Source organism: Theropithecus gelada, chromosome 10 (assembly GCF_003255815.1).
Source record: "Theropithecus gelada isolate Dixy chromosome 10, Tgel_1.0, whole genome shotgun sequence".
NCBI classification, from domain to species: Eukaryota; Metazoa; Chordata; class Mammalia; order Primates; family Cercopithecidae; genus Theropithecus; species Theropithecus gelada.
The window spans coordinates 58,006,623-58,020,555 of record NC_037678.1 but is presented as its reverse complement, the minus strand read 5'-3'; the positions used below and the strand labels follow the sequence as shown (position 1 = coordinate 58,020,555).

Sequence of the window (13,933 nt, the reverse complement as noted above, 5' to 3'; positions counted from 1 at the left end):
CTGCTGGATGCTAGATTGTAGAGTTAAACAGAAGGGTCTAAGTCCTGTTCCTGGGGCTTGTACAGGCCCCAGAGTGGGAGAGGCATTAAGCAAATGTCACATGGGAAAATGTACAGTCACAAACCAAGACGACTCCTATGACAGAGGGTAACAAACAAGAGAAGCGAACACATCTAGAGGGCCAACAACGAGCCTGAGCGAAAAGCCGGAGGATAGAGAGGAACCCACAACGCAAGGTGGGGTACAGAGGGAGGCGGGAAGAAAATTCCAGGTGGAGGGAACAGCATGTGCAAGGCCCTATGGCAGGAGAAAACGGGGTGTATGAAAGGAATTAAATAGAGGCTCAGAGAAGGGATGGTTCACGGGACTGGAGAGGCTGCAGGATAGGACCACCCAGGCAGGGCTGTGCGGGCCACGAGGAGTCAGGCTTTATCTGGCAAGCACCCAGAAGCCACTGCAGGGTTGGCAGCTGGTTAGAGAAAGAGGGTGGCTCCTGCAAGGCCAGTTAGAGGCTACTGCAGCCATTTGCAAGATGACTGTGGCTTGGACCAGGGTTGTGAGGTGCATAGAGGAAAAACAGGCGGATAGAAAGAGATGCCAAGGCTCACACTTCAGGTTAGGCCTGGGTGGGTAGCAATTCCCACAGTTTGAGACAGAGAACTCTGGAAGAGAAGACCAAGTGCTGGAGCTCCCTCCCGGAGGGAGGATGCGGGGGAGGGAGGCATGATTGGTTTGGTCTTAGTTATGTTAAACCGGAGACGCCTTTTGTTTTTTGTTTTTTTTGAGATGGAGTTTCGCTCTGTTGCCCAGGCTGGAGTGCAGTGGCTCCAGCTCAGCTCATTGTAGCCTCCACCTCCCAGGTTCAAGCGATTCTCCTGCCTCAGCCTCCCGAGTAGTTGGGACTACAGGCACCCACAACCATGCGCAGCTAATTTTTGTATTTTTAGTAGAGACTGGGTTTCACCATATTGGCCAGGCTGATCTTGAACTCCTGACTTCAAGTGATCTGCCCACCTCAGCCTCCCAAAGTGCTGGGATTATAGGTGTGAACCACTGCGTCCAGCCAACTGGAGATGCCTTTGAGATATCCAAAGGTAAATGGAGGAAGCCAATGGGATGTGAGTCTAGAGCTGCCCTGAGAAGCCCACGCTGGGAATGTGGGTGGGAATGTAGGTGAGCACAGAAGGTGTGGGCCTGAAGGAGCTCACCTAGGGAGAGAACATCAAGGGAGGTAAGGAAAAGGCCTAGGATGAAGCTTTGACCAGCGCAAGCACTTAGTGGCTTTACGGAGGAGGCTGAGCCTACAGTACTGTGGCCAGAGAGGTGGGAGGGTGTGTGGTATGCAGAAGGCCGGGCCATCGGATGTCAAGTTAGCAGCGGTTCACAAGGTTAGCACAGTGGGCTGAATGGTGGCCCCCACAAAGCTGTCTACATGCTAATCCTAAAGCCCAGAACCTGTAACTATTACCTTATATGGGTTGGGCACGGTGGCTCATGCCTGTAATCCCAACACTTTGGGAGGCCAAGGTGGGTGGATCACTTGAGGTTAGGAGTTCAAGACCAGCCTGACCAACATGGTGAAATCCCATCTCTATTAAAAATACAAAAATTAGCCAGTCATGGTGGCACACACCTGTAGTCCCAGCTACTCGGGAGGCTGAGGTGGCAGAATCATTTGAACCCAGGAGGCGGAGGTTGCAGTGAGCCAAGATTGAGCCACTGGACTCCAGCGTGGGCAACAGAGCAAGAATCCCTCTCAAAAAAATATTACCTTATGGCCAGGCGCAGTGGCTCATGCCTGTAATCCCAGCACTTTGGGAGGCCAAGGCGGGTGGATCACCTGAGGTCAGGAATTCAAGACCAGCCTGGCCAACATGGTGGCTACTAAAAATATAAAAATTAGCTGGGCGTGGTGGTAGGTACCTATAATCCCAGCTACTTGGGAGGCTGAGGCAGGAGAATTGCTTGAACCCGGGGGCAGAGGTTGCAATGAGTCGAGATTGCATCACTTCACTCCAGCCTAGGTGAAAGTGCAAAATTCCATCTCAAAAAAAAAAAAAAAAAACCTTCTATGGCAAAGTGTGATTATTAAATGTCTTGACAGGAAGAGTTTATCCTGGATTATCTGGTTGGGACCTAGATGCAATCACATGTATCCTTATAAGAGAGAAACAAATAGTTCTAAGAGAAACACACACAAGAGGAAGCAGCAATGTGACCTCAGAGGCAGAGAGTGGAATGATGCGGCCACAAGCCAAGGAATGCCTGGAGCCGCCAGCAACTGGAAGAGGCAAGGAATGGACTCCCCCGAGAGCCTTCAGAGGGCAAGTGGCTCTGATGATATCTTGATGTTGGACTTCTGGCCCCCAGAACTACAAGGGCACACGTTTCTGTTGGTTGAAGCCAGCCAAGTGTGGCAACTTGTTACGGCAGCCACAGGAAACTCACATAGTCAGGCCCTGCTGGAGGTCACAGGATGAAAGGGCAGAAACATGTTCCCCGGGCTAAAAGCGCAGGCACTGGGGGCTTCGGATGAGTAGTTGTCAACCTCGGCTGCAAGTTAGGAGCACAGGAAGTTCTGGCCAGTTCCCAAGGCCTCAGCCCCATCTGAGGTCAATTAAAGCAAAATCCTTGGTGGCAGGCCCAGGCAGAGGATTTTCAAAAAAAATATGTAGTCAAGGTTGGGAACCACTGCCCTAGAGGAACTATTCTAGAGGCCTGAGTGAGGGTAGAATCCGCACTGAAATAAGGTAAGAGAGAAGTGGAGGTAAGAAGAGGAAGAAGGTTTAGACTACTCTTTCACAGTTTTGCCCCTAAAGGAACTAGCAGCCTTGGAGGGGGCAGGACGTGCATGTGGGTCAAGAGAATGGCGGGCTTTTTTAAAGGCAGGGATGTCTTGGGTAAGTTTAAACATCCATGGGGATGATTGAGGCTGAGTGAGAGGAGTTGCATGAGGTTACTGGGAAGGTAGAAGGAAGTCAGAAGGTCAAACCAGGCCTGGCCTTGGAGCCCAGAGAACAGGAGGATCAGGCAGTGAATGGGGGCAGTAGTCACGCGCCCTTGTGGGTGGGGCGGTCTGCATGGCTACTTCTGGCTAAAGTATTTATTTGTTTCTTTACTTGTTTTTTTTTTTTTTTGAGATGGAGTCTGGCTCTGTTGCCCAGGCTGGAGTGCAGTGGCAAGATCTCAGCTCACCGCAGCCTCTGCCTCCCAGGTTCAAGGGATTCTCGTGCCTCAGCCTCCCAAGAAGCTACTTACTACCTACTACCACGTCCAGCTAATTTTTGTACTTTTAGTAGAGACAGGGTTTCACCATGTTGGCCAGGCTAGTTTCGAACTCCTGACCTCAGGTGATCCACTCACCTAGACCTCCCAAAAGTGTTAGGATTACAGGCATCAGCTGCCTTGCCCTGCCTGGCGAAAGTATTCAAATGTCAATTCAAGAACCAGCTCTGCTTTACTCTGGCACAACAACTGGCAATGTTCAGAGTGGAGTCTTCCCATCTGCCTGGGCCCTGAGTGATTGCAAGGAACCAAAACCTCACTGGAGGCCCTGGAGGGACAAACAGTATAAGGTGAACCTGGGTCGCTGCAGGCCCCTCAGACCTGGGGGCTGTTTGTCACTGCAGCAGCACGAGGTAGCCTCTCCTGCTTGAGAATGAGCAAACACACCTTTCTCAACTCAGCCTTGCAAACTGTGCTAAGAAGCAGAACCAAGTGCTATGAGATAAAGAAAAATCACACTGGGGTGGGCGCAATGTAGAAAGTGTGTTGGGAAAAGATCACTTAAAGGAGGAGTTCGCCAGGGAGAAGAAAGAAGGAAGGAGAGGGAGAATGGCTCCAGGCAGGGGAGCTGCGTGTGCTTAGTGTCTGAATCAGGAAGCAGGCGGGGAGTTGGCGAGAGTGCAGAGTGAGGTTAGTGGTGAGAAATGAGGCCAGGGCAAAGTGGAGAGGGGGCAGGGAGACTGCAGAGCCCGAAGCAAAGGGTTTTCCACCCAAGTGTGTTAAATCGGAGAGTCCCCTTTAAAAAAAACCTTTCCCGGCTGCTGTGTGGAGGACAGGATGGCAGGAAGCCAGAACAGAAGACCAGCTACTGTGGGAGGGAAGATCTGATTGGGATTTGAATAACATGCAGGAAGTACTCAAGGCAGCATCGGAGACAGTGGGTGCTCAGTGAGCAGGAGCCAGACGGTGCCGGGGTGCAGAAGCAAGGGGTTGAGGGAGCTGGGCAGGAGGCAGGAGTGCCTCCGGGAAGGGGCAAAGCAGAGCCAGCTGCCCACCATGACCAGTAGCATTCATCCCTTCTCAGGGCTGCCTGAGAAGAGGCCCAGACACATTTCAGGAGTGGAGCAGAGGCAGGAAGCTACCTCCACAGGTGGCTCAAGCTCAGGCAGGCCTCTCACTGAATTTTCTAGAAAACTGCAACACACCATGGGAAGTCTGTCAGCCAATTCCAGATGACAATGACAATGGGGTGGGGACCCCGCTCTCGTGTCCCCTTTCAGGGAAAAGGGTCAGCAGTGGCCTCGAACTTTTGAGTATCTACTATGTGCTAGACCGTCTACATGCATTATCTTATTTCATCCTTACAACCAGCAAGGTAGCGACTTCACTCCCATTTTACTGATGAAGAAACTGAGGTTCAAAGAAGTACCCCCAAAACAGTCAGTGATGGAGTCAGAATTTGAACCCTAGTCTGATTCTTGAGCTCCTAACCACTCGACTGTACTGCCTCTGTGGGCCCAGCCTCAGACATCAATAATACAGAAATAATAATAATGATAAAGCAACTACCTACTGTTTTCAGACCCTTTATCTCATTGAATCTTAATCCCTAGGCAATGTACATATCGGCCCCTGTTACAGATGGGGAAGTGGACTTGCCAGGCTAAGCCCGGAGAAGTTTAGTGGCCTGTCCAGGGTTACACAAATTGATGGTGGTGGAACTGGGGCGGAACTCAAGTCCCTCTGCCTCTATTCCCAAGCCCTGCCCACAGGCCACACCCCCTCCCTGGCACTCCTGACCTCTCCAGAGGGGAATCCCATGCCCCTCCCACTGCCTTTGCTCTCTGCAAGGCTGACTTACAGCCAGCCCAGTAACAGTCCCCACAGCAGGAAATCCTCCCAGCGCTGATGTGAACAGGAAGCATCCTCAGTTACCAACAAATATTTACTAAGCCCCACTATGTGCCAGGCACTGTGGAGGCCCTGGGGAAATGCACTAAGTCTCTGCTCTCAAGAGATGCCCGCCAGAGAGGCCCAGGGCGGTGGGTTCACTCACCCAAGGTCACTCAGTGTGTCGGCAGCAGAGCTACCATGAGGACCCAGGTCTTGGACTTCTGGGCCAGATACTCCCAGATCTGACTCATGTTTCCATGTTCCCAGCTGCTGGAGGGCGAGTAGGGCCGTCTACCTCCAAGGCAAACCCAGTCAGATGAGCTGACCCAAGGCTCGCCAGGGAGAACTAAGCTGACTGGGTTTGCCTGGGAGGTAGACGGCCCTACTCGCTCTCCAGCAGCTGGCTTTGCCTCCCAAACACATTGCTCTGTTTTGTTTTCATCTGACTTTTTGGGTTCATGTATGTAACATGTCTGTCTCACTCATGAGCCATTTGCTGAGACGGAGCACCTTGTCTGTGTCATCATGCCGTGTCCTCAGTGCCTACGACAGCACCTCGCACAGCATCAACTGCTCTCTATGTTCAATGACCACGCCGTATTTCCTCGTCTCCCTGTCCCATGTCAGCGATGCTGGGTGCTCTCCCTGCAACAAGGAAGGGGCTTCCCATGGGAGCTGGCAGTACCCACACAGGGGCAAAGGAGCCAGGGCTGCCCGGTCAGCTCACAGAACCTGAGCACCATGGCCAGAACCCAGATGAGCCACTGGTGCCCACTGCCAGCCGAACGTCCCCTCCCTCTCTAGCCCTACTTTTGGTGATGAGCTGGACAGTGCCAGGGTCAGTGACTTATGCCACCGTGGCCTCTCAGCTGACATTTAGTGTGAGGCCAGGAGACAGAGGAGCCCTGGGCTGATAAACTGTTTCAGCTACACCTCCTCCAGGAAGCCCTCTGTGCTCAGCCTCATCTAGGCTCCACCAGCTCCGAGGTACACAGTGGAAGGGACTGAGCAGTCCCCGCAGTGTCTCCTGCTGACTTGAGGTCTCACAGCTCTGCTGCTCAGAGGCTTCACAGAAGGCAAGGTGTGCCTTCCACCTGGGGAAATTCCTGTGGAGCCACAGCATAGGGACTCAGCACACCTATACTCGTTTTAAAGGCAACAAGACTGAGACTCAGAGAGTGGGAGGACCTTGAGTTAGAAAGTCTAATACACACCACAGCCACGAAGCTATTTGACTCTAAACCCAGAGGTCTTAACAGCAGCACGCTCCCTTCATGCCACATAGCAAGGTGCTGGGTCACTGATGCTAACATCTAAACAGGGGCCAGGCGCGGTGGCTCACTCTTGTTAATACCAGCACTTTAGGAGGCTGAGGTGGGTGGATCACTTGAGGCCAGGAGTTCGAGACCTCCTCTTCACAGAGGTGGAAGGAAGGACCAGCGAGGGGAAGTGGATCCCGAGTCCCAGCTACTCGGGAGGCTGAGGCAGGAGGATGGCATGAACCCAGGAGGCAGAGGTTGCAGTGAGCCAAAATCGCGCCACTGCACTGCAGCTTGGGTGACAGAGTGAGACTTCGGCTCAAAAAAAAAAAAAAAAGAAATAACTGAAGGCACCTGGTACCCAGGACTACTTCAAGGACAGCCATTGTTATGGACAACATGGTGAAACCCTGTCTCTACTAAAAACACAAAAATTAGCCAGGCATGGTGGTGCACACCTGTAATCCCAACTACTTGGGAGACTGAGGCAGAAGAATCACTTGAGCCCCGGGGGGCAGAAGTCGTAGTGAGCCAAGATCGCACCACTGCGCTCCAGCCTGGGCGACAGAGTGAGACTCTGTCTCAAAAGTCTAAGCAGGACCATTACCAACCATGGTGGCGCTGACCAATGGCAGCCATTGCTGCCGCACCTGCTCGGAGCCAGGCCTGCACTTGGTGTTTGAGAGGTGGGTATGGGTATAATTCTCATTTTAGAGAGGAGAAACTGAGGCACCATGAAGTTAAATGACTCATTCAAGCTCCTCTAGTTGGAAAGTGGGAAATCAGGACTCAGACCCAGACAGCCTGACCCCAGTTGGTGTCCAAGTTCAAATTCCTTGCTGTTCTAGCTCCCTGGTCACTAGGCGTGCAGAGGTTATCCTCAACAACTGTTCTGGGGCCTGAGAACACTAAGGGCTGAGGACAAGCCTACCCCCAACACCTTGGGTAAATACAGATTCCAACCTCACTCTGCCCCACAGCCTGCTCCTCTCCACCACCCACAGCCAGACCACAGTCCTACTACCTTGCCCCGCCCCAGGGGGTCCCATAGGGAACCCTTCAAGACACCCGAGCAGGTGGACAAGTCTCTCCTGAATCACAGGGCCCCCAGCCACCCAGGCCAAGCCCACCCTGAGGTTGAATGCAGGATTGGGAAGCTGTCTGGCCTCCCCTGCTTCCCTGTATGACCACAGACCACTTCCCCTCTCTGCTCCTCCCTTCCTCCTCTGAAGCAAAAGGCTTTAATGAAACTCAGTCTCCTCTGTTCCCTTCCCCCACCAACTGCCACGTTAGTCAAAATGGGTAAGGCAGGCTCTTCCTAGCGACATTTGTGTTTTAACAGGTGGCTCTGGTAACTGAAAACCACTGCAAGCCCGAAAAGAAGTGCAGCTGGTGGGTTTTGTGTCAGGAAGAAAAAAGGAGGGAGACTGCAGCTGGGGAGGCCTCTCAGAGTCTACCGCAGCCCCTACTCCAGTCCCCAGGAAGGAAACCCACCCCTGAGGGCCTGCTGGTACCAGCCAGGCACCGTGCAAAAACCAGTCAGCACGTCAGTTTCCCCAAGAACCCCAAGATCATGGTTTTGTCATCCCATTTTATAGAGGGGGAAGCTGAGGTTCAGCAGGTGTCTCCCTGAGGTACCCTAGCTGCTATGCAGCAAGGCAGGAATTCAGCCCCAGTACATCTGAAGCCCGGGGCTAACGCACTGGCCCACACTGCCACCCTGATTCTAACTCTTCCCCCCACACGGCCCCACCTTTTTCTGCATAAAGTGGGAGTGGCAAATGAGCAAAGCAATGAACAGCTTCTGCTTCAGTGCAGGCAGATCTGGGTTCAAGTCTAGCTCTGCTGCTTGCCAGCTGTGTGACTTTGGCAATTTCCCTCCCCTCTCTGAGTCTCAGTTTCCTCCTAGATAAGTGAAGTAAATAATAGTACAGGACTTTCCTCAGAGGAAAACATTAAATGAGTCACTGTATGCAAAGCAGGACAGCGCCTCGTGCAGAGTAGACATTCAAATATGAGACAGAAAAGGGACATTGTTGATTTAGCCCCAATTCCCCTCTGCATCAGACAAGGGACAGTTTAGAAATTGCTGTCCCTTGGCCAGGTGTGGTGGCTCACGCCTGTAATCCCAGCACTTTGGGAGGCTGAGGTGGGCGGATCACCTGAGGTTGGGAGTTCTAGACCAGCCTGGCCAACAAGGAGAAACCCTGTCTCTACTAAAAATAAAAAAAATTAGCTGGGCATGGTGGTGCATGCCTGTAATTCCAGCTACTTGGGAGGCTGAGGCAGGAGAATCGCTTGAACCCGGGAGGGGAAGGTTGTGGTGAGCTGAAATCGTGCCACTGCACTCCAGCCTGGGCAACAAGAGCGAAACTCTGTCTAAAAAAAAAGAAAAGAAACTGCTGTCCCAGCCCATACCAGTTCACTCGCCAGTCTATAGCTTCAAAGCTCTCAGATTTTGTGTAGCCCTGGCAAGTCCCTCCACTCTCTAAGCCTCAGTTTCTTCATCTGTAAATGGGGATGAAGACCTATGCCTTGTCAAGTCATTCAGAGGATTCCGTGAGATAAAAGTTACTGACTGGGCACAGTGGCTCACACCTGTAATCTCAGCACTTTGGGAGGCCGAGGCAGGAGGATCACCTGAGGTGAGGAGTTCGAGACCAGCCTGACCAACATAGTGAAACCCTGTCTCTACTAAAAATACAAAAATTAGCCAGGCGTGGTGGCTGACGCCTGTAATCCCAGCTATTCTGGAGGCTGAGGCAGGAGAATCGCTTGAACTTGGGAGGCGGAGGTTGTAGTAAGCCAAGATCACACCACTGCACTCCAGCCTGAGCAACAGAGTGAGACTCTGGCGCAAGCCTGTAGTCCCAGCTACTCAGGAGGCTAAGGCAGGAGGATCGCATGAACCCAGGAGGCAGAGGTGGCAGTGAGCCAAAATCGTGCCACTGCACTCCAGCTCGGGCGACAGAGTGAGACTCTGGCTCAAAAAAAAAAGAAGTCACTGAAGGCTCCTGGTACCCAGGACTACTTCAAGGATAGCCATTGTTCTGATTATTATAACAACAGGCATGTGATCGGCATTGGCCTCCAGGATGCAGAATGCCTGAGTGCCTGGTGCCACCTGTGAACACAGGCTGATAAGGGCCACCCCTCCAACCTCCCTTTCCACTTCCTCCAGTGCCCAACAGGTGTTCACACACCTGACAGGGAAAACTTGACTTGGGCATTCCCTGACAATGACCCTGTGTGGCAGGCACACTTGAATGCGTGTTTAGAGTTCCGAGTGAAGGAATCCAGGAGTGGCCAACCTGGAGATCCATTCCTTATCTATGAGGAACATCTGAGCCCCACCGCATTCCCACGGGACACTGACCATAGAGGGGTACAGGGACCGAGGCCCTTTGTTTTGGGTTAAATGAAGGTTACTAGGTGCAGGTGGTTGGGGGAAGGTGTTAAATGAAAATGCTATATAAACTGCATGCTTCTGCAAGTGGTTGCGGTTCTTCTGCTCAGCCTGCCACCACTGGACTCTCTTCCCTGTATGTAAGCCTCCAGTAAAACCCCATATCTTGTTGGCTACCTCTTCCAAAGAAGGTAGCCTCTTGAACCTGGTGCTGTCTCCATTGGAGTCAATAGGGGTCCCGCACAACAGAAGGCAGCTGCCTAGGGCCTTGCTACGCAAAGTGTGTTCCTGGATCGGTGACGTTAGCATTTCCCGGGAGCTGGTCAGCAGTGCAGCATCACAGGCCCCACCCCAACCCACACAGAATCACAGTGTGAACATTAAAAGTCAGGCCATCTGAGTTAAGTTTGAAAAGCACTGCCCTGCTCTGCTTTCTTCTAGCTGACCAGGTCCCAGGCCTCAGCTGGTGGCAGGTATGAGAAGGTGAAGGACACAGCAAAGGCTCCTGTCTCAGGAGGTTTGTACCTGGGGCACTGGCACCTCTATCCCCAAAGGTTTCTGCAGAGGTAGTTTAGGAAAGATGGTTAGGGGCATGGGATTACAAAGCCAGCCTCCCTTGGACTCAAACCCCAGACTGGACATTTCCTAGCTGTGTGATCTTGGGCCTAGTTAACCTTTCCGTGCCTGGATTAAATGAAAAATGCAGATAATGTGTTTAGAACGGTGCCTGGCACAGGAACATCAACACTCCATAAGCTGCAGCTAGTAATGCTAATAATTATAACTATCATCTGTCCCACCCACGAGAGGGCAGGGAGCTGGCTCTGGTCATAGTGGCTCTGGGATTCACACTCCTTCCCACTTCTCCTGCCAGCTCAGGCAAGTTCCTCCTCACAATCATGTAAGATTTGTCACGCCTCAAACACATGGCAGGTAACAGTCTACCTTCACTCTCAAGCATCACCTTGTGGCCTTGGGACTCAGGACACAGGACACCCACATAAGCAGCTGATGTCCCATCCTCCCGATGTGGACACTGAGGTCCCAACAGGGAAAATGATCTGCCAGCTTGAATCAGATGGGAGGACTGGGCAAGGCCAAAAAAATGGGGATAATAATATGAGCCCCTCCCTTGATGGGCTGTTACAGAAGAACTGCAAGGATCCAGTGGGTGTCTGCAACAAGTTCTCTAGAAGTGGGCCCTGCTGTTTGTCTCCATAACTCCCAACACATTCGCAGTCGAAGAGCTTTTTTTTTTTTTTTTTTTTTTTTTTTTTTGAGACGGAGTCTCGCTCTGTTGCCCTGGCTGGAGTGCAGTGGTGCGATCTCGGCTCACTGCAAGCTCCACCTCTTGGGTTCACGCCATTCTCCTGCCTCAGCCTCCCGCAAAGCTGGGACTACAGGCGCCCGCCACCATGCCCGGCTAATTTTTTGTATTTTTAGTAGAGACGGGGTTTCACCGTGTTAGCCAGGATGGCCTCCATCTCCCGACCTTGATCCGCCCGCCTCCGCCTCCCAAAGTGCTGGGATTACAGGCCTGAGCCACCATGCCGGGCCAATCAAGGAGCTTTGCTACTGCCATAGGATTCACATCAGGGGACAGTGGGTCCCCAGCCCAAGGGCAGAGGGAGCCCAGAGCATTTAACAAAAAGACTGAAAAGGAGAGGTGCCAATCATGGGCCACCTGGCTCCAGTAAGATGTGAAGGAGGCAGGGGTGGGGGTAGGAGGGCTTGTACAGCACCGCAGTGCTCCCAGCTTCTGATGGGGAGTAGCTGAGCATTTTCCCTGGGCTGGGGGCATCAGTAGTGGGGGCCGGGCCCCACCCTCCGCAGAAGGTAGGTGGGCTCTCCCACCCACAGCCTGTCTCCCTCACACTAACATATGCACACTCACTGGATTCTCACCGGCACGTTTGTGGTATCTGTCATCATCATTCACACCTATTTCTTTTTTTTTTTTTTTGAGACAGGGTCTCGCTCTGTCTCCCAGGCTGGAGTGCAGTAGCACCATCACAGCTCACTGCAGCCTCGACCTCCTGGGCTCAAACAATCCTCCTGCCTCAGCCTCCTGAGTAGCTGGGACTAGGGGAGTGCACCACCACACCCACCTCCCTTAACTTTTTTTATTTTTTGGAGAGACGGAGTCTAGTTATGTTGCCCAGGCTAGTCTCAAACTCCTGGACTCAAGTGATCCTCCCGCCTCAGCCTCCCAAAGCACTGGGATTACAGGCCTGAGCCAACCTGTGGGGCCACTCACACCTATTTCTAAGAAGGGTAAGTTGAGGCTGATTGCAGCTGACTCCTACCCCAACCCCCCACTCTCACACCCTACTGGCTGATTCACCCTGCTTGGCAGACTCCTGGCCCCTCCTCTCGGACTCTGAGACAGGCCAAGGGGGTCCGGACCCTCCCTGACCCCACCAGTCCCAAGACGCCACAGCTGGTGGGCGGAGAGACAAGAGGATTCTCCCCTGGGGCCAGTGGCCATGGCTTGCGCTCTAGTGAACCCTGCTAGGGCCCCAAACCCAGGGCCTACCTAGCTCCTGTTCTTCCCGCGGGGGTAAGGGGGTGCCCTGCTCCCCTCCCTCCCCTTTCTGGCAGGGCTCACGGTTCTTCCCCGGGACGCATCCACAAACCCGGGCTCCTTGGCGCTCACCACCATAATGCTGGCGTACAAAGCTGCTTCCATTCACTGAGTACTCAGTAGGCACCGGGCACAGCACTAGGTGCCTATCCGGCGTAGACATCGGGCCCGATCATACAGCTGAGCTTCAGAGACCTCAAGCCCCTGCCCAGGCCCACACAGCGCTCAAAGGTGCTAGGATGCCCACTTGACAGACAGCGAAACTGAGACCCAGAGGGGTCAAGTCAGGGGCAGAAGCAGACTCTGGAGGCCTCTGGGTTCCGGACCTTCTCTTTTCCATTGTCCCTGATTAGCCCGCAAGCAAGCCACAGCCTAAGCCGAAGGAAGAACGCGCCTGCAGGAGCCCCCGTTCGTTCCCGGGGTTCGGACGCCCCGGGCTGGGCCCCGTTAAGCCCCTCGGGCCGCCCAGGCGCTGGTCCCCCGGCCCCAGAGCCCCCGCGCACTCTCACTTTGGGCTTGTCGAAGGCGGGCGTCTGGGTCATGGTGCCCGCGTGCGCCCCGGCGCTGCTCCCTCCGCCGACGCTCGGTGGGTCTCTGCCGGCTGGGTGGCCACTCGGCTTTCTCTGCGGCCCGCGGTGGCCGCGGCCGGCCACGCTCTTAACGGGGCTGGGCCCCGCCTCCTACCCCGCCCCGCGCCGTTCCCCGGGCCCGCCCTCTCGCCAGAGCCCCCGCCCTGTCCGCCGGCCAGGGTCCCGCGTTTCCTGGAATTCTGGACGCAGCGTCCTCGCCGGTCGACCCGAAAACTACCTCCCCGCGGCGCCCGACCGGACCCACCTGTGGGCGCGAGCCCCAGCCGCCTCGCTGGGCGCTGCCTTCCCCCCGGCTCCTCCAGCAACTTTCAAGGGTCCCCCTGCAGTCTGGGCGCTGCTGTGAGCCAGGCCCGAGCTAGAAGCGGGGACCCCGGGAGCATCGCAAACCTCGAGGGGCGTGCTTTCCACCGGAGAGACGGACGCTCGTCGCAGAAACACACAACATAATTGTATAGTTAAGGAGCTTTCGAGGGGGGCCAGCCTTGGCCTGCAGAACCTGCAGGAATTCACCAGGGGTGGAGAGAACATTCCACGTGAGAGACTCCAGGGAGCTGGGAGTGAAAGGAGGCGAGGAAAGCTGGAGCCCGAAGGGTGGGAGAACACAGACAGTCCCCTCCTGGGCATTCACCTTTAAGAAACCCGCCCAGGCGCAGCCAGAGACCTGTGCAGAATGTTCACACCGCGCTGTTCCGAATAACAGGAGCATTGGAAACACCCCTAAATGCCCCTCCATGGGCGAGTGGGCAAATAAACTGGAATATTCACACCATGAAACGTTAGACAGCAGTGAAACGGAATGAACTTCAGCCAGATAACAACAGAAGCAATGCCTCAGAAGCAACGTTGAGTGAAAAAACTAAGTTGCAGAAAACTGAATACAACGGTGCAACTTTTAGAATGTGTAAAAGCAAAACCAAAAGTGTGTATGTTTAGACACACGCACCGGTGGAAAGAGATTTAAAGCAAGGGAAAAATG

General features: G+C 53.8%; 1 protein-coding gene across 2 annotated transcripts in view; it reads right to left on the bottom strand.

Moving 5' to 3' along the window:
- The window catches only part of ADA (adenosine deaminase), a 32,331-nt gene extending 19,273 nt beyond the window's left edge, over positions 1–13,058 (bottom strand). For both annotated transcript variants that reach the window (XM_025399312.1, XM_025399313.1), the window contains exon 1: positions 12,877–13,058. In XM_025399312.1, coding sequence (XP_025255097.1) covers positions 12,877–12,909 — 33 coding nt within the window. In that variant the 5' untranslated portion in view covers positions 12,910–13,058. The remainder of the gene's footprint in view (positions 1–12,876) is intronic.
- Between the last annotated feature and the right edge of the window lie 875 nt (positions 13,059–13,933).